This window comes from Bos indicus x Bos taurus, chromosome 21 (genome assembly GCF_003369695.1).
Source record: "Bos indicus x Bos taurus breed Angus x Brahman F1 hybrid chromosome 21, Bos_hybrid_MaternalHap_v2.0, whole genome shotgun sequence".
Taxonomy (NCBI): domain Eukaryota; kingdom Metazoa; phylum Chordata; class Mammalia; order Artiodactyla; family Bovidae; genus Bos; species Bos indicus x Bos taurus.
Window position 1 is genome coordinate 32,096,748 of NC_040096.1, and position 24,575 is coordinate 32,121,322.

A 24,575-nucleotide genomic window follows, 5' to 3' on the forward strand; every position below is an offset into this window, starting at 1 on the left:
AGGTGTTGCAAGAGGGCATCAGAGGGCAGACACACTGAAACCATACTCACAGAAAACTACTCAATCTAATCACACTAGGACCACAGCCTTGTCTAACTCAATGAAACTAAGCCATGCCCATGGAGCCATCCAAGATGGGCGGGTCATGGTGGAGAGGTCTGACAGAATGTGGTCCACTGGAGACGGGAATGGCAAACCACTTCAGTATTCTTGCCTTGAGAACCCCACGAACAGTATGAAAAGGCAAAATGATAGGATACTGAAAGAGGAACTCCCCAGGTCAGTAGGTGCCCAATATGCTACTGGAGATCAGTGGAGAAATAACTCCAGAAAGAATGAGGGAATGGAGCCAAAGCAAAAAGAATACCCAGTTGTGCATGTGACTGGTGATAAAAGCAAGGTCCGATGCTATAAAGAGCAATATTGCATAGGAACCTGGAATGTCAGGTCCATGAATCAAGGCAAATTGGAAGTGGTCAAACAAGAGATGGCAAGAGTGAACGTTGACATTCTAGGAATAGGCGAACTAAAATGGACTGGAATGGGTGAATTTAACTCAGATGACCATTATATCTACTACTGTGGGCAGGAATCCCTCAGAAGAAATGCAGTAGCCATCATGGTCAACAAAAGAGTTTGAAATGCAGTTCAGTTCAGTTCAGTCACTCAGTCGTGTCCGACTCTTAGTGACCCCATGAATCGCAGCACACCAGGCCTCCCTGTCCATCACCAACTCCTGGAGATCACTCAGACTCACGTCCATTGAGTCAGTGATGCCATCCAGCCGTCTCATCCTCTGTTGTCCCCTTCTCCTCCTGCCCCCAATCCGTCCGAGCATCAGAGTCTTTTCCAATGAGTCAACTCTTCGAATGAGGTGGCCAAAGTACTGGAGTTTCAGCTTTAGCATCATTCCTTCCAAAGAACACCCAGGACTAATCTGATCTCCTTTAGAATGGACAGGATGGGTCTCCTTGGTTGGAGATGGTTGGATCTCCTTGCAGTCCAAGGGACTCTCAAGAGTCTTCTCCAACACCACAGTTCAAAAGCACCAATTCTTTGGCGCTCAGCCGTCTTCACAGTCCAACTCTCACATCCATACATGACCACAGGAAAAACCATAGCCTTGACTAGACAGACCTTTGTTTGCAAAGTAATATCTCTGCTTTTCAATATGCTATCTAGGTTGGTCATAACTTTCCTTCCAAGGAGTAAGGGTCTTTTAATTTCATGGCTGCAGTCACCATCTGCAGTGATTTTGGAGCCCAAAAAAATAAAGCCTGACACTGTTTCCACTGTTTCCCCATCTATTTCCCATGAAGTGATGGGACTTGGATGCAATCTCGAAAATGACAGAATGATCTCTGTTCGTTTCCAAGGCAAACCATTCAATATCACAGTAATCCAAGTCTATGCCCCAACCAGTAATGCTGAAGAAGCTGAAGTTGAACGGTTCTATGAAGACCTACAAGACCTTTTAGAACTAACACCCAAAAAAGATGTCCTTTTCATTATAGGGGACTGGAATGCAAAAGTAGGAAGTCAAGAAACACCTGGAGTAACAGGAAAATTTGGCCTTGGAATACAGAATGAAGCAGGGCAAAGACTAATAGAGTTTTGCCAAGAAAATGCACTGGTCATAGCAAACACCCTCTTCCAACAACACGAGAGAAGACTCTACACATGGACATCACCAGATGGTCAACACCCAAATCAGATTGATTATATTCTTTGCAGCCAAAGATGGAGAGGCTCTATACAGTCAACAAAAACAAGACCGGGAGCTGACTGTGGCTCAGATCATGAACTCCTTATTGCCAAATTCAGACTGAAATTGAAGAAAGTAGGGAACACCACTAGACCATTCAGGTATGACCTAAATCAAATCCCTTATGATTATACAGTGGAAGTGAGAAGTAGATTTAAGGGACTAGATCTGATAGATAGAGTGCCTGATGAGCTATGGACTGAGGTTCATGACATTGTACAGGAGACAGGGATCAAGACCATCCCCATGGAAAAGAAATGCAAAAAAGCAAAATGGCTGTCTGGGGAGGCCTTACAAATAGTTGTGAAAAGAAGAGAAGCAAAAAGCAAAGGAGAAAAGGAAAGATATAAGCATCTGAATGAAGAGTTCCAAAGAATAGCAAGAAGAGATAAGAAAGCCTTCCTCAGTGATCAATGCAAAGAAATAGAGGAAAACAACAGAATGGGAAAGACTAGAGATCTCTTCAAGAAAATTAGAGATACCAAGGGAACATTTCATGCAAAGATGGGCTCGATAAAGGACAGAAATGGTATGGACCTAACAGAAGCAGAAGATATAAGAAGAGGTGGCAAGAATACACAGAAGATCTGTACAAAAAAGATCTTCATGACCCAGGTAATCACTACGGTGTGATCACTCACCTAGAGCCAGATATCCTGGAATGTGAAGTTAAGTGGGCCTTAGAAAGCATCACTATGAACAAAGATAGTGAAGGTGATGGAATTCCAGTTGAGCTATTTCAAATCCTGAGAGATGATGCTGTGAAAGTGCTGCATTCAATATCCCAGCAAATTTGGAAAACTCAGCAGTGGCCACAGGACTGGAAAAGGTCAGTTTTCATTCCAATTCCAAAGAAAGGCAATGCCAAACAATACTCAAACTATCGCACAATTGCACTCATCTCACACGCTAGCAAAGTAATGCTCAAAATTCTCCAAGACAGGCTTCAGCAATACGTGAACCATGAACTTTCAGATGTTCAAGCTGGTTTTAGAAAAGGCAGAGGAACCAGAGACCAAATTGCCAACATCTGCTGGATCATTGAAAAAGCAAGAGAGTTCCAGAAAAACATCCATTTCTGCTTTATTGACTATGCCAAAGCCTTTGACTGTGTGGATCACAATAAACTGTGGAAAATTCTGAAAGAGATGGGAATACCAGACCACCTGACCTGCCTCTTGAGAAATCTGTATGCAGGTCAGGAAGCAACAGTTAGAACTGGACATGGAACAACAGACTGGTTCCAAATAGGAAAAGGAGTATGTCAAGGCTGTATATTGTCACCCTGCTTATTTAACTTATATGCAGAGTACATCATGAGAAACGCTGGGCTGGAAGAAGCACAAGCTGGAATCAAGATTGCTGGGAGAAATGTCAGGAACCTCAGATATGCTGATGACACCACCCTTATGGCAGAAAGTGAAGAGGAACTAAAAAGCCTCTTGATGAAGGTGAAAGAGGAGAGTGAAAAAGTTGGCTTAAAGCTCAACATTCAGAAAACAAAGATCATGGCATCTGGTCCCATCACTTCATGGGAAATAGATAGGGAAACAGTGGAAACAGTGTCAGACTTTCTTTTTGGGGGCTCCAAAATCACTGCAGATGGCGACTGCAGCCATGAAATTAAAAGACACTTACTCCTTGGAAGGAAAGTTATGACCAACCTAGATAGCATATTCAAAAGCAGAGACATTACTTTGTCAACAAAGGTTCATCTAGTCAAGGCTATGGTTTTTCCTGTGGTCATGTATGGATGTGAGAGTTGGACTGTGAAGAAAGCTGAGCACTGAAGAACTGATGCTTTTGAACTGTGGTGTTGGAGAAGACTCTTGAGAGTCCCTTGGACTGCAAGGAGATCCAACCAGTCCATTCTAAAGGAGATCAGCCCTGGGATTTCTTTGGAAGGAATGATGCTAAAGCTGAAACTCCAGTACTTTGGCCACCTCATGCGAAGAGTTGACTCATTGGAAAAGACTCTGACGCTGGGAGGGATTGGGGGCAGGAGGAGAAGGGGACGACAGAGGATGAGACGGCTGGATGGCATCACTGACTTGATGGACGTGAGTCTGAGTCAACTCCGCGAGTTGGTGATGGACAGGGAGGCCTGGTGTGCTGCAATTCATGGGGTCACAAAGAGTTGGACACGACTGAGTGACTGAACTGAACTGAACTGAAGAATTCTAGAATTCTACTGTAAGTTTAGAATATGTTAAATTTGAAATTTCTAATTTACTAAAAAAAAGTTTTAATTTTTAGTTGAGTATTATAATGCAAATCAAGACGAGTTAGCTAAAATGTCTTTTTACTCTAATTGCCTCATGAATTTGTTTAAACTGGATATTCTGAGCAGTCCTCAAAATAATTTTCTTCTTTTTTATGAGCTTCTCCACTAGTCAAGTACAGAAAAATTATTCTTTCCTTTATTATGCATTTCTATAAATAAGTCATAATATTAGCCTTCCAACAAATATTTGAATAATAAACCACTTTCACACAGAAATGATGTTAAGTAGGCTTTCTTTCCCTGTTGAAAGTCTCAAAAATAAATTACAACTAATATTTTAAGAAAAAGTTATAACTTTGTTTCCTAAGATAATGAATGTGAACCATAAGCCTTAAAACAGACACCCATGTGCATGTACCTTGACTATATAAAGTTCAGTTCAGTTTAGTCGCTCAGTCGTGTCCGATTCTTTGTGACCCCATGGACTGCAGCATGCCAGGCCTCCCTGTCCATCACCAACTCATGGAGTTTATTCAAACTCATGTCCATTGAGTCAGTGACGCCATCCAATCATCTCATCCTCTGTCATCCCCTTCTCCTCCCACCTTCAATCTTTCCCAGCATCAGGGTCTTTTTAAATGAGTCAGTTCTTTGCATCAGGAGGCCAAAGTATTGGAGTTTCAGCTTCAGCATCGGTCCTTCCAATAAATATTCAGGACTGATTTCCTTTAGGATGGACTGGTTGGATCTCCTTGCAGTCCAAGGGACTCTCAAAAGTCTTCTCCAACACCACAGTTCAAAAGCATCAGTTGTTAGGTGCTCAGCTTTCTTAATAGTCCAACTCTCACATCCATACATGACTACTGGAAAAACCATAGCTTTGACTAGATGGACCTTTGTTGGCAAAGTAATGTCTCTGTTTTTTAATATGCCGTCTAGATTGGTCATAACTTTCCTTCCAAGGTGTAAGGGTCTTTTAATTTCATGGCTGCAGTCACCATCTGCAGTGATTTTGGAGCCCCCCAAAATAAAGTCTGTCAGTGTTTCCACTGTTTTCCCATCTATTCGCCATGAAGTGATGGGACCAATGCCATGATCTTAGTTTTCTGAATGTTGAGCTTTAAGCCAACTTTTTCACTCTCCTCTTTCACTTTCATCAAGAGGCTCTTTAGTTCTTCACTTTCTGCCATAAGGGTGGTGTCATCTGCAAATCCAAGGTTATTGATATTTCTCCCTGTAATCTTGATTCCAGCTTGTGCTTCATCCAGCCCAGCGTTTTTCATGATATACTGTACATATAAGTTAAATAAGCAGGGTGACAATATACAGCCTTGACGAACTCCTTTCTCTATTTGGAACCGGTCTGTTGTTCCATGTCCAGTTATAACTATACAAAAGGTGTCAATATTTCTTAAATGCCTGGATGGTAAGTATCCTGAGTGCCAGCTCTCCAGGCAGGTGGCAGGGAATGTTTGGGACTCGGTTGTGAGAAGGAGCCTCAGGTCTCCTGCAGAGCAATATTAAGTAGGCCAAGTATATGCTAATCTTAAAGAATAATTTATGTCTTAAACATAATTTGTTTAATTTACATAATTTGTTTAATATTACATACAAAATATACATATGTATAATTTACTGAATTATACATTTCACTTAGGGACAGTGGTAAAGAATCCGCATACCAAAGCAGGAGGTGCGGGTTCCGACCCTGGGTGCGGATGACCCCTTGGAGAGGGGCACGGCAACCCACTCCAGTATTCTTACCTGGAAAAATCCCATGGACATAGGAGCCTGGTAGGCTACAGTCCATGGGGTCGCAAAGAGTAGGAAGCGACTTAGCGACTAAACAACATCAAACTTGGCGAAGGTCACAGAACTTGTAAATCGAGAAATTGAGCATCAGATACAAAACATCTGGCTTCAGTACCCGGGTTCATTCGTTCTGCTCTGGTCAAATAAGTAAGTAGAGATACATTAAAGACTTGGAAATACAAAGATTTTCCTGCTGCTGCTGCTGCTAAGTCACTTCAGTCGTGTCCGACTCTGTGCGACCCCATAGACGGCAGCCCACCAGGCTCCTCTGTCCATGGGATTCTCCAGGCAAGAACACTGGAGTGGGTTGCCATTTCCTCCTCCAAGGCATGAAAGTGAAAAGTCAAAGTGAAGTCGCTCAGTTGTGTCTGACTCTTAGCGACCCCATGGACTGCAGCCTACCAGCCTCCTCCGTCCATGGGATTTTCCAGGCAAGAGTACTGGAGAGGGGTGCCATTGCCTTTTCATCCAGATCTGCAGCCTTTCTCATTGATGGAAGCAGGGTCGGTTACATGGAGTAGACAGGGACCTTCGGGCAGGAATGAGGCTGACTGACAGAGACAGGGCGAGGGTGGAGTGAGGGCGTGTCTTCTGGAGGGTGTCGTGGCGGAAGGAAAGGCTCCCCCGGGGGTCTCCCCTCCCGGCCGCGACCGCCAGCCTCCGGGAACCTCTGGGCCCGCTGCAGATCGCCACATCGCCGCGGCCCACCCCCAGCGCCGTGGTACCCAATCAGCGGCGCGGCCTGGAGCCCCGCCCCCTCCCCGCCCCCCCGCCGATGCTATTTAGGCCTCGGCCTGGCCAGTTTCACCATCGCAGTTGGGGCTCGGGCCACCGCGTTACGTCGCTCTAGTTACTGAGGCCACGGACCTCTCCGCATTCCGTTCCCACCTCCGTACGTACGCCGCGCCGCCTCTCTGCAGCGCTCATTCGAGCGCCGCCGCTGGCTGGGGCCCCGCCTGCTTCCCTCCTCGCCTTTCTGTGTGTCCGCGGCTGGCCGGCGCGATGCAGCTGGGCCCGAGGCCCGCCACGCTGGGGCTGCTGCTGCTGTGCGCCGCGGCAGCCGGCGCCGGGGAAGCCGAGGAGCTGCACTACCAGCAGGGCGAGCACCGCGCCGACTACGACCGCGAGGCGCTGCTGGGCGGCCAGGTGAGGCGGCCAGACCGGGGGCTGGGAGGGTCGGGCCTCGCAGCGCGGCTGCCGCGGGCTTTGTCCCCGCGGGACAAAGGGGGCTGCCGGGCGAGGCCTGGTCGGGGCAGCCTGACAATGGGGGCCGGGCGGGGCGCCGCTCACTCTCCGATGGACCCCGGAGTCTGTAAGCGCGTCAAAACAATGCAGCCCAAGAGCCAGATCCCTTCTACTTTCCCTACAAGGGGCAGGGTTACTGAGGGGATCATTGGGGGAGGGCCCTTGGAGAGCAGATATGGGTCACCCCAAAAGCCCTCCGCAAGGGAGGTCTCTAATAGCTCTGTTTTTCTCCACCATTTTGCCCTCCTGATAGTAATGCGTGATCCCCTCTGTATATCGCTTACCTCCCAAAGGAAGAAGTCGATGAATATGTTAAACTCTCCCCCGAAGAGCAACACAAAAGACTGAAGTCAATCATAAAGAAAATTGACTTGGACTCAGATGGCTTTCTCACCGAAAGTAAGGACGTCCTACACAACTAACAATGGAGACAGCCCTTTGTAGGAGACAAATGCAAACATTTAAGCAGGGTGTCTGTTGAGTGTAGATGACTAGTGTTGCAATCAGTTAGAGATGATATGTGAGAGGGGAAAAAGGACATGGTGAGTAGGTTTTATACCACCAAATCTTTAGACATAGGATACCAAGTAAAGCTCAGTGCTTTCTCCCGTAATACATAAGCATCATTGACCCTACACGGTGTTCAGGTCATACCTAGAGCAATTGCCGGACTCCTCACATGACTTTTTATCAGTGTCAACAATGTAATTCATTTTGGAGAAACAAACTAAAGCCTTAAGGCATTAAGTTTATTGCTCTTTTGATAAATGCTTCATTAGAATCTTAAGAACTTGCTTCTTTTTATAAGCAAGTAGAAAAGGACCTGTTGCGTGTGAATTGTATTTATGACACATGATTATAACTCGGTAGGAACCATATAATCATTATGTCCACCTCTTTTTGTAGGGGTGAAGAAATTGAAACCCAGAGGCATACGTACCTTGCTCAAATGAGTGGCAAAACCAGGATTAGAATCCATATCTCCTGCCCTTAATTCAGTCTTTAATATCCTTCACTTAAAAAAAAAAAAAAATGAGTGCTCTTAGATAGGTTCTAGAGTCAGGAACGAAATGCACAGATTATTAAAAGAATAGTCTAAATAAATAGCTGCCTCTCCCCATTGCTTCATTCATTTGAAGAACCCTATCAAGTTTTCCAAATTGATCCTCAACAAAAATTCAGGAACTGTTTTGCTATAACTCTCATTTAAATGGTGCTCAACATCTGAAGAATGAAGTTGCTAGAGAGAATTACAACCTGATTGGTAAATTCAAGATGTGTTGTCAATGAAGTGCCCTCAGGTGTGGTCACCAATATTAAGGCTTTGTTCCTTCTATGTGAACAACAGAGCCTCTAGGCTAATTATCCAATAAGAATAGGTCCATCTTTGGATACATTAGAGAGTGCGCAAGATGATTTGGAAAACTTGGTGGCATTTATCTGTAAGGGCCTATATATGCTCCAATATTTAACAGTAAGCTTTTAAAAAATTAAAATTAAAAGGAACTTAGTCCAAATCTTCATTTAGTAGATGAGAAAACAAAACCTTGAGAGGGTAAACTTACCTCTAACAGCAGAGCTGAAGTGTGAAGCCCTGTTTCTGGCCTCTGTTCCATTCTGTACCCTGTTACGCCTGGACGATCATTCCACTTGAGGACTCTTCAGGAAGTTTTGCTTATTTGCACGTTAAGGGCCATGACTGGACTCGGGTTCTTGAGAGACAGCAAAGTTCAGTGGAAAGAGTTTGGGCTTTGAAGCCAAACATGGGGTTTGAATCTGGATTCTGCTGCTTATCAGTTATGAGTCCTCAATTTCTAATATCAATTTCCTGAACTGTAAAGCAATGATTATAATTGCCTTGTTTTGAAGATTAGAGACAGCATCTGTAGAGGACTTGGTATAAAGTAATTGTTCCATGGTTACCATAATTATTCTATCCCAATTTAAAGTTTCAGGAGAGACAAAAATATCTTTACTTTTCTCTATTCACCTGACTTCCCTCAAACTAACAGAGGAGTACCATTCTTTAAATTAAATGGTGTATTATCTTTAAACCAAATGGGTACTCTTGCTATTCTTACAAATACGCACATTTTTCTCCCCTCATCCCTTTTTTTCTATGATGCATATACTAAATATCTCTGCTGCTGCTAAGTCACTTCAGTCATGTCCGACTCTGTGCGACCCCATAGACGGCAGCCCACCAGGCTCCCCCGTCCCTGGGATTCTCAAGGCAAGAACACTGGAGTGGGTTGCCATTTCCTTCTCCAAAATATCTCTATAGATATTTTAAAGTATTTTAAGATAGATTTTTAAAAGTTGATTTGAAAGTGGACATTTGAGATTTAGAAACTTTTCCTCCATGTTTTCAGATACCCAGTTAAGACAAAGCTATTACAAGACACGCATAAATCATAATTGCTACCCATAACTTTGTTAAAATTTCCTCCAGATGATTTGACATAGTTAATGGTAATATACTGTAACAATGTTTCTCAAACTTCAGTCACTTGAGTGCATTTTTCAGAAGTTAGATCATACTTACTTATCTATTATTTCCTTAATATAGTCTTGATTCAACTCAATGTAAAATGTATTTTAAACTGTATATTACTTTTGTAAATGAAGAACACTTTTTTCTAATACGTATTAAGTGGGTAGCTATTCAAATATTTGTGCTTCCTGAGAGGTCTGTGATAATTAGCAAAGTAAAAGTTGCTCAGTCGTGTCCAACTCTTTGTGATCCCATGGACTATACAGTCCATGGAACTCTCTAGGCCAGAATACTTAAGTGAGTAGCCTTTTCCCTCTCCAAGGGATCTTCCCAACCCAGGGATCAAACTCAGGTCTCCTGCATTGCAGGTGGATTCTTTACCAGCTGAGCCACAAGGGAAGCCCAAGAATACTGGAGTGGGTAGCCTATCTCTTCTCTAGTGGATCTTCCCAACCTAGGAATCAAACCAGGGTCTCCTGCATTGGGACAGATTCTTTACCAACTGAGCTATCAGGAAAGCCCAATTAGCAAAAGTTATCTGCAATTTTTTGGATAATATGTTTTAAAAGTCAAGTGCTTTCTTGGCCAATTGGTAGTTTATTTAATAAATACTTCTTGAGCCCGGTGCTTTCTAGTCATTTGGAGTACCTTAGTGAACAAAATATACCAAAACTCTCCATACTCAAAGGGCTTACGTTCTGGGTTGATCACATATAACATTCTTAGATTCCAAACAGCTCTCCTTGTCTCCTACTCCTATTTCTATGAACGCAGCTAAACCAATTCTCACTCAAATATTTATAAACACTAAAGTTTTTTTTTTTTTCTTTTAAAGAATGTTTAGAAATCCTCACTACTCTTAAGTATCAGAATTACTGTCACATTCATTGTGTTCTGGGAAATTCTCATAGGTGAACTCAGTTCATGGATTCAAATGTCTTTTAAACATTATGCTATGCAAGAAGCGAAACAACAGTTTATTGAGTATGATAAAAACAGTGATGGTAGTGTGTCATGGGATGAATACAACATTCAGATGTATGATCGGGTGATCGACTTTGTTGAGAACACTGCTCTCGATGATGCAGAAGAGGAGTCTTTTAGGCAGGTGAGTATGTGTGCACAAGCTTTTTCTTTTGATTATATCAGTTCAGTTTCCTGCATGAGTGAGCACAAGAACCCTGAGGTCATCGACTGGATTGCCTTGTTCTCTAGGCAATCACCTGTTCCACCTCAGTGGTCATTTTGATGTTTCCTTTCTAGCCAGATTTAGGACTCTTATTCTGGACTACCTCAATTATCCCTGCATCTTTTTCTTAGCTGCATCATTTGTTCTCATTTCCTGGTTTGCTTTTTTAGTGTATTTTGAATATGTTTCATAATATTTTATTTTATTGTGTTATTGAATGGTTGGTTTTGTATCATATTTATTAGGAAGATTATAGAGGCCTATTCCCATTTTTAAGTACCATTTTAAGTATTTATATAAAATAAACATTTTTTAAATTGTGGTAAGATACACATAAAATTTACCATTTTACTATTTTTAAGTGTGCAGTTCCATATTTTTTTATTATATTCACACTGTTAGGCAACCAATCTCCAGAATTTATTTCATCTTGCAAAACTGAAACTCTAAACCCATTAAAGTGTTAGTCACTTAGTCGTGTCTGACTCTTTGCAACCCCATGGACTGTAGGCTGCCAGCCTCCTTTGTCCATGGAATTCTCCAGGCAAGAATACTGGAGTGGGTTTCCATTCCCTTCTCCAGGGAATCTTTTCCACCCAGGGATCAAACCCAGGTCCCCTGCATTGCACGCACATTGTCTACCATCTGAACCACCAGGAAGCCTCAAATAACTCCCCGTTTCCACTTCCCCCAGCCCCTGGCAATCACCGCTTTACTTTGTGTCTCCGAATTCAACTACAGTAATTCCCCAACATATGAACGAGTTCCATTCCAAAAGTGCATTCATAAGTTCAACAAAGTTAGCCTGTACCCAACAAACACAAATCAGCTATACAGTGTTATAATAGGTTTATAATACTTTTTGCACAAATAATACACACAAAAATACAAGAAAATAAAACAACTTTAATTTTACAGTATAGTACCTTGAAAAGTACAGTAGTTCCAGCTACGTCACTGCTTCTTTTATGCTTGCCTCTGGACATATTGGGCTTGAAATAAGGAGACTGTACTACCGTATTTTATACAGTGCCTGCATGCATGCTGAGTTGCTTCAGTCATGTCTGACTTTGCAATGCCAGGCTGCTTTGTCCATGGGATTTTCCAGGCAAGAATACTGGAGTAGGTTGCCATTTCCTTCTCCAGGGCATCTTCCGACCCAGGGGTCGAACCTGCGTCTCTTACGTCTTCTGCATTGGCAGGCTGGTTCTTTACCTCTAATGCCACCTTCAAAGCCCGTACTCTGTACATACTGTACAGTAAGGTACACAAAAGCATAAGCACTTGGAGAGGATGCATGCATGTGACAATGGACGCCAGACCTGTGAATTAGCTTAAGTGATTGGACATGAAAACACACGTTCACATCTTTGAAAGTTTGCAACTTGAAGGTTCATATGAATGAGACTTACTGTATTCTAGGTGCCTCATGTAAGTGGAATCATACAGTATATTTTTTGTGATTAGCTTATTTCACTTAGCAGTCTCAAGATTTGTCCAGGTCATACTATGTGTCAAAATTTCCTTTTAAAGACAATAATATTCCAGTATATGTATATATCACATTTTGTTATCCATCCATCAATCAATGGTGAGTTGAGTTGCTTCATCTTTTTGGCTATTGGGAGTAATGTTGCTATGAACATGGATGTACAAATACCTCTTTGAGATCCTGCCTTTAATTCTTTTGTGGGTACATCCAGAAGTGGAATTGCTAGTTCATATATAGTAATTCTGTTTTTAAATTTCTGAGGAACTGCAACACTGTCTTCCATAGTGGCTGCACCATTTAAAATAACTTATTTTTAAAGATTCAGTATCACTGTGAGTTGTGTTGTGTCTCATGGTTTAATTTGTTGAAATACTTCTTAAGCAGAATTGAGGAAGACATATTTAGGAATTAATAGGAACTTTTTTAAAGACTTTACTTAGTAATTAGTAGGAACTCTTTAAGACAAATTACTATAAGCCTTAAAAATTGATATTGTGAATACTTTGTATTTCAGAGGTAATTTTAAAGACTTTTTTTAAAAAGAGGTTGTTGTATGTGGAAAAAATAAACTCAAACAACTATTTGCAAAGGTCATGTCCCAAAATATTAGTCAAGGGTGCTTTGAAAACTTTTGAGCTTCCTCTGTTGGCATCTACAATTTAGTTTTTACTGTGGCCATATTGTAGCATTGTATATGCTATTTATTTAAGAACCACTTGAACTCTGTAGGTCATCACTAACTCGAAATTGGTTGTTTCTCTGCTAAGGATTGTCGACTAAAAAAATGCACAATTGAGAGTTGTGTGTTAAGTTTTATTTGAGGCAATATGAGGACTGCAGCCTGGGAGACAGCGCCTCAGATAGCTCTGAGAAACTGCTCCAAAGAGGCAGGGGGGAAGGAAAGGACAGTATATATGTGATTTGGGTAAAGGGGGAGTACATACAGTCAAGCACATTAATTTTTTTAGAAAGTTTCTGCTGGTCTTACGAAGCTTCTGCTAGTCATGAGAAACAGTTGTCAACCATGAAGGATTTTAGTGCTTTTCTAGAGATGAGGAGATAGAAGAATTGGGCTTATAAAATTATCTCCTGAGAATATCTAACTATCTGAAGACCTGTCCTGCCAGTTTTCCCAGAACGCAGAGTGCCTGGCTTCTGCTGTCCATCTTGAGCTCCTTCAGAGGGTGCTGGAGCCCAGCAGCTGCAGCAGCACATGATTTAATTCTTGTAGAGGTAGATGGCAGGCACCCATGGCAAGTGCCAATTTGTGGTTGACATGATTATGCATGTGCTGTGCCTGTACCACCAGTGTGGAGGGTAAGGACTCCAGCTGTGGGGCCAGTCACCTTGGCTTTACATTCAGCAAGGGCTTCCCCAGTGCTTCGGCAGCTAAAGAATCCACTTGCAATTCAGGAGCTGGAGGAAATGCGAGTTCAGTCCCTGGGTTGGGAAGATCCTCTGGAGGAGACGGACTGGCAGGCTGCAGTCCAAAGGGTCGCAAAGCATCAGACAGGACTGAGCATGCACGCAGCACCACATGACAGTGGGGTACCTTGGGTTAAATTAACCCTCCTGTGCCTCAGTGTCCTCATATCTAAAAATGGGGATGAAAACAGTATGGAGAAATAGTAATAAATAGTAGCAGTTGAACTGGTAAATCCTTCTATGTTAATTTGAAAGAAAATTGTTGAAGAAAACATGTGAGTCACATGTTTATCTCTAATACTTACATACAATCAGCTTTTGGAAGTTGTTTAAGCATTTGTTAACTATCAGCTTTAGAGTAGATAAGATTTAATATATAGGGGGAAAGTATCCTCTTTTCTCCTTATTTGGGTCTTCATCTTACAGCAGACTGAAAAGAGTGTAAATCAGTCTTTTTACTACTTAGTGCTAAAAAGAAAACAGATGATGATAATGAGATCTAGAATTTGTCTGCTAGTTATTCTCCTTTACTATAGGAATTAACTCATCTTAAAAGCATCGTTCACATTCCAAGATTTTTTCTTAAAACCAAACCATGGTGTGACATTATGACTTCTTTGCCAGGGAATAATACAAACGTTAAATACAGTATTTTAAAATCTTACCAGAAGTAGATTCTGTGTTTGTTTTTCACTCAAAAGATTTAATTATTATCCCATCAAAAAGTAGGGAAATTGTGTAGTTTTTTAAAATCTATATTCTTTGGAGAGTGGAGTAGGGTGGAATGTAATAATACATGATGGTATGGAGAAGAAAATCTTTACTTTGAAGAAGTACGTGACTTGTTACATAAACTGTTGATGAGCAGTTTGGTTTTTTTAAAAGATGTCTGATTTTAATGCTGTGTTTCCCACCCAGGTACTCTGGACATGTTGATTATAAGACTGTACTTTTAAAGAATGAATTAGATGGACCTTATAGCCTACAGGAATTAATGGGTCCCTGAAATGAACACTTCTCAATGGGAGTCCTATTGGTCCTGTTTGCTTATTCTTCAACAACATAGGAATATGTCTCTACATGAAATTCTATTTATAATACTTTGTTAGAATTATATATATATATATATTTACATATATGACCCACTAAAAGTGGATGTGGGGTGTAAAAATGAACCCAGACACAATTGCATGATTCTGCAAAATAAAAAATAAAAGGATGAAGAATGTATCGATCTTGATCAAAGTTACAGCCTAAACATTGTACCATAAAAGAATCATAAAAAGTAATTGGATGTCCAAATAAAATGTTTTTGTATGGAAGCCTATTAAAAACCAAAAATCAATTTGATAGCTGAATTATATGTTACTTTTAATGTTTTCATACAGAGAATAGAGATAACCTGGAATAATGACTTGCAGGCTGTGAGATGCCGGAAAAAAAGTATTTCTTTATGACCTGATGAACAAGTATAGTCAGCACTTTTAAGCAGGATAATTAAAGTTTGAGGACCTACCTGGCAAAAGCTCAATTCCTATAACTTCTAAAGCCAGCTGCGAATGTGCATGTGTAAGCAGGATTTATTTGTGTAGGATATAATCGTGCATGTGGCTAATCAGAATCTTAAGACCTAGACTTTTGTTCTGTTATCACAGGTTATAGATTTCCTCGTGTAAAATCTTTAGTCTACCAAAAGATGGCAGTTTTGTTCTTCACAAGTTTCTGTTACAATGTAAAAATAAATGACTATAGTAGTTTCTATCTTTTTACTACTGTGCATAGTACTTTCTATGCACTAGAACACAAGGGTTTTATACAGGAAAAAAAAAGTGTTGAGGTTTTATGAAACTGACAGTCCTTTGTGGTCGTCTTTTAGAAATTTGCCCCTTTGGACAAAGTCTTGGTGTATTAGCTTCTTTAATATGAGTCTCTAATAAATGTGTTCTTTAAATGACCATGAATAAGACTTTTAAAAATCCCATTATTTTTTAAAAACCTGAGAAATGTAAATGAGAAAAGTACTTTATTTTTTTTTTTAAGAAATCTCAGCTATTGAAAGAGATCCTTTCTTTCCATAGGCAAATTTGGCCAAATTCAGCTCCCTCTGCTGAAACATGGACCTTTTGCTCCAGATTGAAGGGTTCTTTCATAAGGAAATCTAAGCACTTTAGTATTTTGAATAGTGATTTATTCAAAAACCTTGATTGACTCAGCTAAGTACCTCAAATTCTTGTTTTTCTACTTTTCCCCATGTTAAACCTGAACATAACATGTACATTATTTAGTCTAGTTATTTAAAATTATGAAACATTAAGTTAAAAGCAGCTGTTTGGAAACATGTTTTTTTCCTGCCATGATTGGATGAATATAACTGGCTAGTGGAATCTGGGTATTTAAAAGACAAATTCTTTGGGGAAAGAAGTGAGCCTCCACTGTAACTCAGTCATCGTAAAAGAACTACTGTTTCAGTAAACAAGTGCTACCCAACCTTTAGTATTCTAGAAAATTGAGAAGAGCATTTCTTTTCAACAGTGAAACACATAAATTAAAAGCTTCTAAAATATTTGAAATTGTGCTTTTTAAAAAAATGTGTGATTTAATACACATCAGTTTATAAAAAGGAAAGTTATTCCTAGAAATTTCTCAAAATGTATGCAGGATTAGCAATATGCCACTATTGGCTTCCAATCCTCTTAATTACAGAATTACCTTTGAGAAAATTGATTAAAAGTCGCTTTTCTCCTAATAGTCGCTACTGCTTGGTTTCCTACCAGAGTGTACTTGAGGGGAAAGAAAAGGAAGATGGGCATGACAAAGTAGAAAACGGTATGATTATTTAGCTCAACCCCAAGATAGGGGCTTTTCAGCTTTTGATGTGTTTATCTGGACATACAGAAGTAGCACTATAAACAGCCTATGAAGAGTAGACTTCCAAATATTTACCAAAAGTATTCTCATAAGAGGAGTATTTGAAACCTGTTACAGTGTTTTTGAAAAGTCATTTTGAAGACCAGAAACAGAAATAGGCACACCAAGAACTAATACATAGTCTAAAGTCATTGCTTTGGGGGCATTCAAAAAGTTGCTGCGATTGTTAAAGAAGGTAGTGTGTAGTGTTGTAGAAAGAACAGGAGGGATCCAAGTTCAATATATTTTAGTTGTTTTCCTGACATCCCTTTCAATAAATCATTTTAATCTCAATTTTTCTATCAATAATAGTAACACGTAACATTGAATACCTAATATGTTTTCTAATTGCTTGATAGGAATTCTCATCTCAGTTGCTTAATAGAGATTTTTTCTTATTATGAATTGTTCAGTTTATTTAAACTAAAAAAAAACCAAAAAACAGTTCACTGATTTCTCTCACTTCCCTACCAGCCACTTCTGGCAGCCACCTGTCTGTTCTCTCTATCTGTGAACTTGGTTTTTTGTTTTTGTTTTTTGGGTTTTGTTTTTGTGAACTTTTTGTTTGTTTTTAGATTCTACATATGCAAGGTCATACAGTATTTGTCTTTCTCTGACTTATTTCACAAAGCATAATGCCCTTGAGGTATATATCCATGTTGTCTTAAATGACAAGATTTTATTCTTTATGGCTGAATAATATTCTTATATATATTAGTGGAACATATTATGTAATTTCTTTATCCATTTATCCATCAGTGGATATAGGCTGTTCCCATGTGTTGGCTATTGTAAATAATGCTGCAGTGAACATAGAGGCTTGTGTATCTTTTTGAGTTAGTATTTTCATTTTCTTTCGACAAATACCCAGAAGTGGAATTGCTGGATTGTCTTGTTGTATAGCATCCAGGTGTCAGGTGTGCCTCACTGTGGTTTTGATTTGCATTTCCCTGATGATTTATGATGCTGAGCATCTTTTCACCTGCCTGTTGGCCATCTGTATGTATTCGGAAAATGTCTATTCAGACCTGCCCATTTTTTTAGTTGGACTGTTTGTTTTTCTATTGAGTTGTACGAGTTCTCTATATATTTTGGATATTAGCCCCTTATCAGATAGATGATTTGCAGATATTTTCTCCCATTCAGTAGCTTTCATTTTCTTGACGATTTCTTTGGCTGTGCAGAAGCCTTTTAGTTTGATGTAGTCCCACTTGTTTATTTTTGCTTCTGTTGTTTTTGGTGTCAAATTATCCCAGTTGTATAGTTGAGGAGCCCAAAGAGGTTAAGCAGTTTGCCGTAAGTAACAAGTTAATAAGTGGCATTGCTGGAATTCAGATCTGAGTCTCCCTATGTCGCTGTACTGCTTCTAGTAAATGCTTGTTATTTGCCCAACTTAACATCAAAGGGATGATGTGAAGATTAAATGTGATAATGGATATAAATGTACTTTAGAGGTCACATAGCTTGTATTTTTCAAAGTATTTTTAATGACATTGTGGGATGAATGAGAAAACCTTTAAATGTTCAATATTTAATTTTCAAAGCTTCATTTAAAGGACAAGAAGCGATTTGAAAAAGCTAACCAGGATTCAGGCCCTGGCTTGAACCTTGAAGAGTTTATTGCTTTTGAACATCCTGAAGAAGTTGATTATATGACGGTAAGGAAGAAAAAATTTCAAGATAACTATTGAATAGCCAAAACTTTAAAACTTTTACATAGTAATGAAAATAAATTATATACAAAACAGAATTTTAGGAGATGATCTAAACTTTTCCTTGCTTCAGAAAAGGGGTGGGAAGACGGAGGTTTTCTGGTGGAGTGGGGGTGTGTACAGGGCGGGAGAAGGTAAGGAATGAGGTTTTCTTCAGTCTCTGAAGTGTTTATGTGTATCCGTCTTTGCCTGGCTAGTTTCTCTTTCATAACTGGGTTACCTTCAGCGCCTTCCTTGTCGTTTTGTAGCTTTCAGACTTTTCTCAGGTGTTTCAATATTAGTAACACTAGAACTTCCTGTTTAGTTTACAGGGTTACTTGTGAAAACTTTTGGTCTGGGAACACTATCATATTTAGATCCCTTTTCATAGGGTATGGGGGTGGGATGAGGTGGGGGGATGCAACTGCTAATGACTAATAATGTTTTTGTAACTTTAGGCATAATGAGTCCTCTCATCCCTTTAAAAGAAGTACCAGCTCTTCAAAATTTTGTTGAACCCAGGGTATAATTCAACAGTGATTAAGTCCCTGCTCTGACTTGGTAAACTTCTTGGGAGCAGAAACTATCATATTGGAGAGTAAACTTTAACATAAGAAATGGCTTTTAAAAAACAGACTAAACGTTTACATTGAGGTCTGTTGCCTGGCATCACCCCCAGCTGTGTGGCTTGGTTCCCTGGACATTTCAGGGAGGGAAGATGTAGCTTTGTGCTTAATGGGTCATGGTTGGATGTCCCTGCCTTGATAGCAGGACTGCAGATATATTTTTCTCTCTAGCTCGGTGGCAAGACACCACCATCAGTGCCATTTCTCTTGCCATTGTGAGGCTTTGGATTTCTTACTTTCCACAAAGTACATGACCTAGTTTGAGAACATTGCTGGGCACAGTTTGTTTAAGTGCCAGAATTAAGTGGAGATAAGCTAATTGAGCCCTAGCATGGTAGGCGGAGGATGTTGGATCTTGATTATCTGGGGAATAAGGAACAGTTGAAGACTGAGGAGGGAAATGACCAGTGATAGCAATGAAATAATTTAGGCATTATGTGTATAGCCCTGGAATATAAAGTGGCAATGGAATGAATTGATGAGTGACCAACATTTTGAAGAAAGCATAGACAGGAATGTTGACTGATATAGCATGGGAGGGGAAGAGGGCAAGAATCAGAAATGACTCTGAGGTTGGAAGCTTGAGTAACAACGATACAAAAGCAGTACCATCGCAGAATGGGATATGTCGGGATGGGAAAGGATGGTCTTTGTGCTGAGTTGGAGTTGATGGCAGCACACAAGATGGGTGATCATAAGACGGTGTCTCATTCAGAGCAGCTTCATTAATTTCTGTTTACCTTAATTGTTTTCATGGATCTTTTTTTCCTTGTTTCCCTTTTAAGGGTATATAGGATAGGAAAAGGGCAGAATATAAGATCAACTAAGTGATTCTACTTTGAATTAAAAGTTGGAATTTAAAAATATTTTCGTTCACATAATTTTAAAAATTATTTTAACCAAGGCAGCATTCTTGAAATGTCTTTGTTTCCCAAGAGGATTACTTGAATGCAGGAATAATCAGTTTGATCAGTGATTCTTTTATTGGATCACAGACTCCTTTAAAAAAATCTGATGCAAGCTGTGTACCCTGCCCCAGAAAAGTCCTGAACATGTCCATGTTCATACACATAAAATACTGGGTTATAATTTCAAGAGATTCTCAGATCTTCTCTCCAAAACTAATCTTTGGGTCTCCAGGTTAACATCCCCTGGTTTCTGTATCGAAAATCTGTTATATTTGATTAAAAAAAAACAACAAAACCCAACAACTTCTACTTAAGTGTTGTTTCATGCAGATGTAGATAAAGCCCCTGGATTTGACTACAATAAGAGACTTTTGAGAATATATTTCACTGTAGTTATGGTTCTGGAATCCAGGCTGAAAAAGTATTCAGGCAGCAGCAGGTAATGAGGAAATGAGAACAGTAGCTGTAACCTCTGAGAGGAAAAGAAAGACCAGGATGGTGGTTAAAGAGTGCAGCAGAGTCATGGGAACTTGGCTGTTTTTAAAGGCACAGAAGAAGGAGCTAGTGGAAAGGGTTGGAGAAGCTGGAGTTAAGAGTAAAAGAAAGCTCTCAGGAAGTGGGGAAGTATGGGATCTAGGAAGACAGTTGAGGGCTTCATCCTAGAGAAGAGGGGCAGAGCTTTAACTGCTGAGATCAAAGAGAAGGATGAAAGGAACAGGCATCAAAATAGAGGTGGTTAAAGGTGAGGATGCAGTGCTGGGAAACAAGGAAGGATTTCAGAAGACCTCTCCCATGCTTAGAAAAATAGGAAGTCTTTGCCAAGAGCATGTTGGAGAGAATTGGGGTAAGGCTTAGAGAAAATAGAGATGTCAAAAAACAGCCATAGAGTGTTAGGGAGGCTGAGGCAGAGAGAGACTTCCAAGCTGCAGTGAGAGCCCACAGAAGTGGCAAAAAATAAATTTATAAGGATTAGGTTTCTATTTTTGTATCTTCCTCTGATTCTGGAATAAAGGAGAAAGTGATGTGGGTCTGACGTATAGCATGAGGACGGGCATAATAAGAAAAGGGTCCAAGGGGACACAGGAGTGTAGTAAGGGAAGCAGTGGAGCAGGTCGTCTTGGGAAAGCATAACTAGAAAGGGCGTGATCTTTGGGTCAGAAGGGATTAGTTGGTAAGGAGCCTTAGAAAGAGTCAGGAACCGATTTGGGGGCAGTCTAGGGTGGATGAGGGTAGATGGGTGGAAGAGGAAGCAAGGAAGTTGAAGTTTTATAGGGTACTGACCCATTTCAGGCAACAGTTCTATGCAGAGACATCTGAGATGAGGGTTCTTTTGGCTTGTTAATGGATTGACAGGAAAGTGAAATTAAAGAAGACAAAGGTAATATAAGATATATCATTTTTCAGAAGGAGGTAATGTGCAGAAAATAGAAATGTGAGTTTATTGCCAAGGTTATTCAGGAGGGTGAGGTAGAGTGCTCAATAATAGAAGCTTAAGGATGTTAAATTCTAAGCTATTAATATTTGGGGTTTTATTCCTGCTTCTAAATTCCAGTGTTTAGAAAGATTGTGTGGCAAGTATAGACAAAATAATTATTCCTAAAGAATAATTAGGTTAAATATTTCTATAGTAGGATTAATTAATTATAGTAGAAATAATTCAATAATTAATTCTATAGTAGGGTTGATTCAGATGGTGATGGAATTGAAACTTTTGTGACAGATTTTTTTTCTTTTTGGTGAACATACATGCAATAGGAATTTGTCATTCAAGAGGCTTTAGAAGAACATGACAAAGATGGTGATGGATTTGTTAGTTTGGAAGAATTTCTTGGGGACTACAGGCGGGACCCGAGTAAGTAGGCTGGGGTGTGTGGGAGGAAGGGGAAAGGAAGAAATTGGAAGATAGTCTTGCTCATTGAGAGCTCTGTTTGATGGAGGAAAATGGAAGAACTGGGCCTCATACCTCCTTGTTGAGTTCAGTAAAATACTAGTGAAACAAAGGGGCTTACAGCTTGTCTGAGAATGCTGTTTTGCCCACTTCTAGTTCCTCATATAGAGCCAAGCATTTTTCTTCCATTTCAAACAAATACAATGTAATTATCAATTCAGATGGCTGAGGAAGTAAAGGTTGATATTTTTAAACAGACTCCTGTACCTTTGCATGTAGATCTTAGAAGAAAAAAAAAAAATCCTATAAATACTAGAGTAAGACTGTGGAAAATGTCTTACTGTTTAAAATTTAAGGAGGTTTTATATGCAGCTTTTCGTATAAGCAGCTGTCTTTTCAGAATTTTTGCTTAGCATCACTTACTATGAATGTCACTTTAAAATTACCTATGGCATTACTTTGTAAGAACACACATTGTGAGAACACACAGGAAGATTTAGTCACATGATGTTCATAAAACCATTTCCCAGTTCAGACTTGGGCAAACAATATCAGAACAAGTAGCAGCAGTTAGCAAAATTACTAGTTTGTGATAATATGTAACACTTAAAAAAAATTTTTTTTCTCCATGAGATTTTTACATAGACTTTTTGTTAATCTCCATCTGTTTATTTATGTATTTTTTAATATAAATTTATTTATTTTAATTGGAGGCTAGTTACTTTACAATATTGTATTGGTTTTGCCATACATCAGCATGAATCTGCCACGGGTGTGCATGTGCTCCCCCTCCTGAACCCCCCTCCCACCGCCAGGTTCGACGCATGCTACATAGACTTTCATGTTTGTTTGTTTGTTTTCACTTTTTCAGTTGAGTTTTATCCCAGAACAGTTTTACAATAAAGCTGATGTTTTTTCTTTTTGGCCACATCACACAGCATGTGGGATCCTAGATCCGCCCCCAGGGCGTTGAACCCACGGGGCCTGCAGTGGGAGCACAGAGGCCCAAGCCCTGGTCTGCCAGGGAGGTCCCTATGCAGCAGTTTTACATATGTCCCCTCCCTTTTGAACCTCCTTCTCATCTCCCTCCCTCCCTCTGTGCAACAATTTTAAAACTCTGAATATCACTTTTGAAAATTACTATAGAGTTTGCGCTTATTTCAGCCCTTTTCAGTTAAGTGCTTTGTTTCTTTGGGCCTCCTTTATGTGGTAAGCTTTAAATTCATTTCCTCTATCTGGGGCTATACCAGACTTCTTATGGGATATGTGTGGTATTCTTGTGTATGCATGTTTATGTTCTTTTTTTAATATTAATATATTAATAGCCGCAAGTGAAGATCCAGAGTGGATACTTGTTGAGAAAGATAGATTCATGAATGATTATGACAGAGATGCTGATGGCAGACTTGATCCGCAAGAACTGTTGTCCTGGGTTGTACCCAATAACCAGGGCATTGCCCAGGAAGAGGTAAGTATTACAGAAGGATTCTCTCATCCCCAAATTTGTGCTATTGTAGTAAAGGAAATTCAGAATCTTAAGCCAAAGAAGGAAGTAGTGGAGTTATTTAGGATCAATGCATTGCTATTTCTTGATTTAAATCTATGATCTGTTTTAGACTGTCAAAGAGACAAGGAAGTTAGGATGGTATTATATATGAATTCAATAGTACAATAGAATAATAAAAGTTTGTATTTACCTCTGGGGCTCAAAATGGGTTATACTAATTTTCCTTGTCTTTGAGATATCCTGAATTGGATTTGAGTTGGGAGGAGACAGAACCCAGCAGAAATTAAGAAAGGAGGTGATGAGAAATGCTGTAGACAGACCCAGTCATGATAGTTAATACTTTTAGGTACTTAGACAATAATGAGTACTTGGTATACCTGAATGATTTTGACAAATCAGATCCCATTAAAATGTGAACATCTTGCTGAAAAATACTTATTATGCTTGACACGTTTTTGTTTTATTTTAAAGGCTCGTCATCTAATTGATGAAATGGATTTGAATAGTGACCGAAAGCTCTCTGAAGAAGAGATTCTGGAGAACCAGGACTTGTTTCTTACAAGTGAAGCCACAGATTACGGCAGACAGCTTCATGATGAATACTTTTATCATGACGAGCTTTGATCCCCGGGTGTATCTGAGTAGAGCACAGGCTCCTTTTATAGTTTGTTACCAGCTTTACTTTTGTGATAAAATGTTGATGTTATATTTTACACTCTTAAGTCTTACCAGAGTCAAAATTATCCTAATGTACATTATAGTTTTGGCCTTTTAGGAGAAAAGTAAAACAAAAGCCTGATATTTATTTCCAAATGCATTGAAGAAATGAAACAATGTTGTGCCATATGACAAAAAAGTCTTTCCTAAATAGTCCATCTGTTTAGTACTGTATTGTGAAATATTTGAGTTCTGTTTCCATACTTGAAAAAAAAACAGGATTTCAGAGATGCCTGAACAATATTATTTAAGTAGTATGTGACTAAGCTATCAATTTTTTGTTTTAAGTAGGTTTAACTTGGGAACTGACAGAAGGACATTGTTTTTAGATTTAGCATTTTGTTTTAAAACCTTTAAAGGAACCTTAGAAGGACTTATACCTCACATATTAATGTTGAGAAGTTCTGCTTAATTTTAAAATGGTTTCTATAAAGGGTTTTATTGTATGAAATAGAACTTTATATTTTTGCATATGTATAGATAGTAATTATATTTAATGTGTAACTATAGCATTATGGTGTGTGGAATTTGACTTTGTCCAGAACTCTTTTCTGTTTCTTTTTTTTGACTGATTAAAAATGAAATGTCATATCTTTTTATATGTTTGTTTGATTTTTATTTGATCTTTCAGGTAAACCTTGAATTCAGCAAAAGTTTTGTTGTATTATACATTACCTCACCTCAT

The 24,575-nt window shown here is 39.6% G+C and overlaps 1 protein-coding gene across 2 annotated transcripts; it reads left to right on the top strand.

Annotated features, from left to right (window-relative positions):
* Window positions 1-6,583: 6,583 nt before the first annotated feature.
* Window positions 6,584-24,489, top strand: RCN2 (reticulocalbin 2). 2 transcript variants are annotated; one of them, XM_027520621.1, is made up of 7 exons: window positions 6,584-6,947; window positions 7,340-7,445; window positions 10,452-10,648; window positions 18,098-18,211; window positions 21,534-21,630; window positions 22,992-23,134; window positions 23,645-24,489. In XM_027520621.1, exons 1-7 carry the CDS (start codon window positions 6,804-6,806, stop codon window positions 23,795-23,797), a joined length of 954 nt encoding a protein of 317 aa, XP_027376422.1. In that variant the 5' UTR covers window positions 6,584-6,803; the 3' UTR covers window positions 23,798-24,489. The 2 variants fall into 2 exon arrangements, with proteins under 2 accessions (XP_027376422.1, XP_027376423.1); XM_027520622.1 differs by having other exon boundaries at window positions 18,110-18,211.
* The last annotated feature ends 86 nt before the right edge of the window (window positions 24,490-24,575 follow it).

Excerpts from the sequence above, each read along its gene's own strand:
- RCN2 (XM_027520621.1), top strand. The coding sequence starts at position 6,804 with ATGCAGCTGGGCCCGAGGCCCGCCACGCTGGGGCTGCTGCTGCTGTGC. Across the intron at positions 10,649-18,097 it reads AAGAGGAGTCTTTTAGGCAG|CTTCATTTAAAGGACAAGAA; the intron begins GTGAGTATGTGT and ends TAATTTTCAAAG. Across the intron at positions 18,212-21,533 it reads AAGAAGTTGATTATATGACG|GAATTTGTCATTCAAGAGGC; the intron begins GTAAGGAAGAAA and ends TACATGCAATAG.